Source organism: Protobothrops mucrosquamatus, unplaced genomic scaffold (genome assembly GCF_001527695.2).
Source record: "Protobothrops mucrosquamatus isolate PMUCROS unplaced genomic scaffold, P.Mucros_1.0 scaffold_16, whole genome shotgun sequence".
In the NCBI taxonomy this organism is placed as follows: domain Eukaryota; kingdom Metazoa; phylum Chordata; class Lepidosauria; order Squamata; family Viperidae; genus Protobothrops; species Protobothrops mucrosquamatus.
This window is the reverse complement of record NW_015386092.1, coordinates 51,324-54,577: the sequence shown is the minus strand read 5'-3', so window position 1 is coordinate 54,577 and position 3,254 is coordinate 51,324. Positions and strand designations below refer to the sequence as shown.

Sequence of the window (3,254 nt, the reverse complement as noted above, 5' to 3'; positions counted from 1 at the left end):
CAGGTGTCGGACAATCAGCTGTAGGGCTATCAGCTGGAGGGCGGGCTGTCATCTGCCTTTCTTTCTCCTTGCGTCTATGGGCTGCACGAGTCACTCTTTGTTCCTTCCCATTATCTTTTAAACTCCCTTCCTGAACGGAAGCAGAAGGGAGGTCCACAATCAATTGCTCAGCTACGTCGCTCTTTTGTGATGTGGGCGGACATTCTGCTTGCAAAACGGACGCCATAAAATCCTTAGCTTTCTTGATCGAATTAATTCTGTAGCGCCTGCCAGCCAGTGTTACAACTATGCCCACAGGTATATCCCATCTGAAAATTATTTGTCTATTCTTAAGCTCCTGTGTCAAGATGGACCATTTCTGGCTTTTTTGCCTTCATCAGTTAGCCAGACCCTTTTTATGGGATTTGAACCTGGGAAGTTATACATACTAGGCAGTGATTTAGCCACTGAGCCACAGGTTCTCTTCCCTACACGCTAGGATCTTGTCAATGATCTCAAGGCAGCTGTGACCATAGTCACCAAGAAAATAATAGGTAACACACTACGCCATGAAGGACTGAAATCCTGCAGCGCCTGCAAGGTCCCCCTGCTCAAGAAAGCACATGTACAGGCCCGTCTGAAGTTTGCCAATGAATATCTGAATGATTCAGAGGAGAACTGGGTGAAAGTGTTGTGGTCAGATGAGACCAAAATCGAGCTCTTTGGCATCAACTCAACTTGCTGTGTTTGGAGGAGGAGGAGGAATGCTGCCTGTGACCCCAGGAACACCATCCCCACCGTCAAACATGGAGGTGGAAACATTATGCTTTGGGGGTGTTTTTCTGCTAAGGGGACAGGACAAGTTCACCGCATCAAGGGGACGATGGGGCCATGTACCATCAAATCTTGGGTGAGAACCTCCTTCCCTCAGCCAGGGCATTGAAAATGGGTCGTGGATATGTATGCCAGCATGGCAATGACCCAAAACACATAGCCAAGGCAACAAAGGAGTGGCTCAAGAAGAAGCACATTAAGGTCCTGGAGTGGCTTAGCCAGTCTCCAGACCTTAATCCCATAGAAAATCTGTGGAGGGAGCTGCAGGTTTGAGTTGCCAAACGTCAGCCTCGAAACCTTAATGACTTGGAGAGGATCTGCAAAGAGGAGTGGGACAAAATTCCTCCTGAGATGTGCGCAAACCTTGTGGCCAACTACAAGAAACGTCTGACGTCTGTGATTGCCAACAAGGGTTTTGCCACCAAGTACTAAGTCATGTTTTGCGAAGGGGTCAAATACTTATTTCACTCATTAAAATGCAAATCAATTTATAACTTTTTTGAAATGTCTTTTTCTGGATTTTTTTTGTTGTTGTTCTGTCTCTCACTGTTAAAATAAACCTACCATTAAAATTATAGACTGATCATTACTTTGTCAGTGGACAAACGTACAAAATCAGCAGGGGATCAAATATTTTTTCCCCTCACTGTATGTTACAAGTGGCTGCTTAATATATGATTAGCTCCTTAGAATTTGAAACGATCCTCTGAAATACTGTTTTTCTATCTTACAAAGAGAAAGAATAGGGTTTTTGTATAATTTGAACATTAATCAGTGGTGGCAAAAATTATTCCCGTGATTTCCAGATTTGGAAATCCTTTTTGTTTCTCTAAGGAAGCCACGGTTGCCTTAGTTTTAATTTGAGTTTTGTTTTCAACCTCCTCTTGTCATTGCTGTAACTTGAGTCTTTTCAACAACAACAAAACAGAGCAGAGATTCCAGAATTAGATGTAACCCAAAGGCTGCAAGTTGCTTACGTATGACTGTGGCCCCCAAAGATCAGCATCACTTGCACTATGGGGTTTAAAAATTGGATTAAAAGTAGAATGGGGTAAAAAGACTTGAATTTCTATGCAGAAGTTGGGGTAGTCTGCTTCATTCTTTCATGGAATAAGTAACTAGTCTATTTTTATGGCAGCAGGTACCAAAGTCTTTGTCATGCCTAATGGGATGCTGAAGAGCAACCAGCAGCTGGTGGACATCATTGAGAAAGTAAAACCAGAGATTCGGCTGCTGATTGAGAAATGCAATACAGTAAGCACTGGTTTGCCTTTTTTGCCTTATTAGATTCTATCTTACAGGTCAGTTATTAGACATATTGCTTTTAAGAGGGGAGGGATAAAATCAAATGCCTTTCTGAAAGTAGTAATAGTAATTATCAGTTTGTTGAAACTAGCAGTATACAGATTTAATAAATATCCCCTGCAGGGGTACCTTTTGCAGGGGTATTATATTAAAGCAAAATTTGTTGCTGTTTTATTTTTTTAATTTATATGCCATCTGTCAAACAGAATTGGTTCCATATGTTGCAGAAGGTAGAGAAGCACGGATGTAACTGCCTGCTTCTTTGCTGTACAAAGATACATTTCTGTTTATAGGCAATTATTATTGGGCCTACCAATTTTTGATTGGGTGGAAGACCAGTCAGTTATGACTATGCTCCTGTGCCTGAAGGTCTGACCATTGGGTCAATGTTAACCCAATGCTAGGCATGATCACAAGGGACTAGGCTTCAAATGTTTGTTATAACAGCTTTTTCTGACTGTTCTGGAAGAAATTGGCCTTTCAGCTAAGCAAATGTTGCATTCAGAGCTCAGCTAGCAAAACATTTTAAGTCTATCAAGGACAGTTTTTCTTCTTTAACATGCTGTTCTGTTCTTTAGGTCAAAATGTGGGTGCAACTGCTGATTCCCAGGATAGAGGATGGAAACAACTTTGGTGTTTCTATTCAGGTAAATTGGCAATTGCCGAGAGAACTTTGGGATATTGTGCCTGTGGATGGAGCACTATGGATGGAACCTTCTCTAATGGGGGAAGAACAAATAATTATTTAGAACTTGGCTGACTTGTAGGAAGCATTTTCCCTGATATGACTGCTTTTGTGCCAGATTTTATTTATTTATTTTATTTATTAATTGCATTTATATCCCGCCCTTCTCCTTACGGACTCAGGGCGGCTGACAATTGAATAAAATACTAACATATATACATATACTTAATTAAAATTTGATTAAAACGAAATATTTAAAACCCCCTTTAAAATCCCTCAGGCCAGTCCCGCTAGTTGGAACAGCCACGTCTTGAGGGCGCGGCGGAAGGAAGGGAGATCAGGGATCACCCTGATCTCTGGGGGCAGTTCGTTCCAGAGGGTGGGGGCTCCCACAGAGAAGGCCCTCCCCCTTGGGGTCGCCAGCCGGCACTGTCTGGCTGACGGCACCCTG

The 3,254-nt window shown here is 42.4% G+C and overlaps 1 protein-coding gene across 4 annotated transcripts in view; it reads left to right on the top strand.

The window, feature by feature from the left end:
• Positions 1 to 3,254, top strand: part of LOC107298683 (proteasome activator complex subunit 3) — a 43,559-nt gene that overhangs the window by 31,221 nt on the left and 9,084 nt on the right. For 2 of the 4 annotated variants that reach the window (XM_029286686.1, XM_029286652.1), the window contains exons 6-7: positions 1,955 to 2,067; positions 2,697 to 2,765. In XM_029286686.1, coding sequence (XP_029142519.1) covers positions 1,955 to 2,067; positions 2,697 to 2,765 — 182 coding nt within the window. Of the gene's footprint in view, positions 1 to 1,951; positions 2,068 to 2,696; positions 2,766 to 3,254 lie in introns of all 4 variants that reach the window. The other 2 variants (XM_029286667.1, XM_015828095.1) reach the window with 1 other exon arrangement.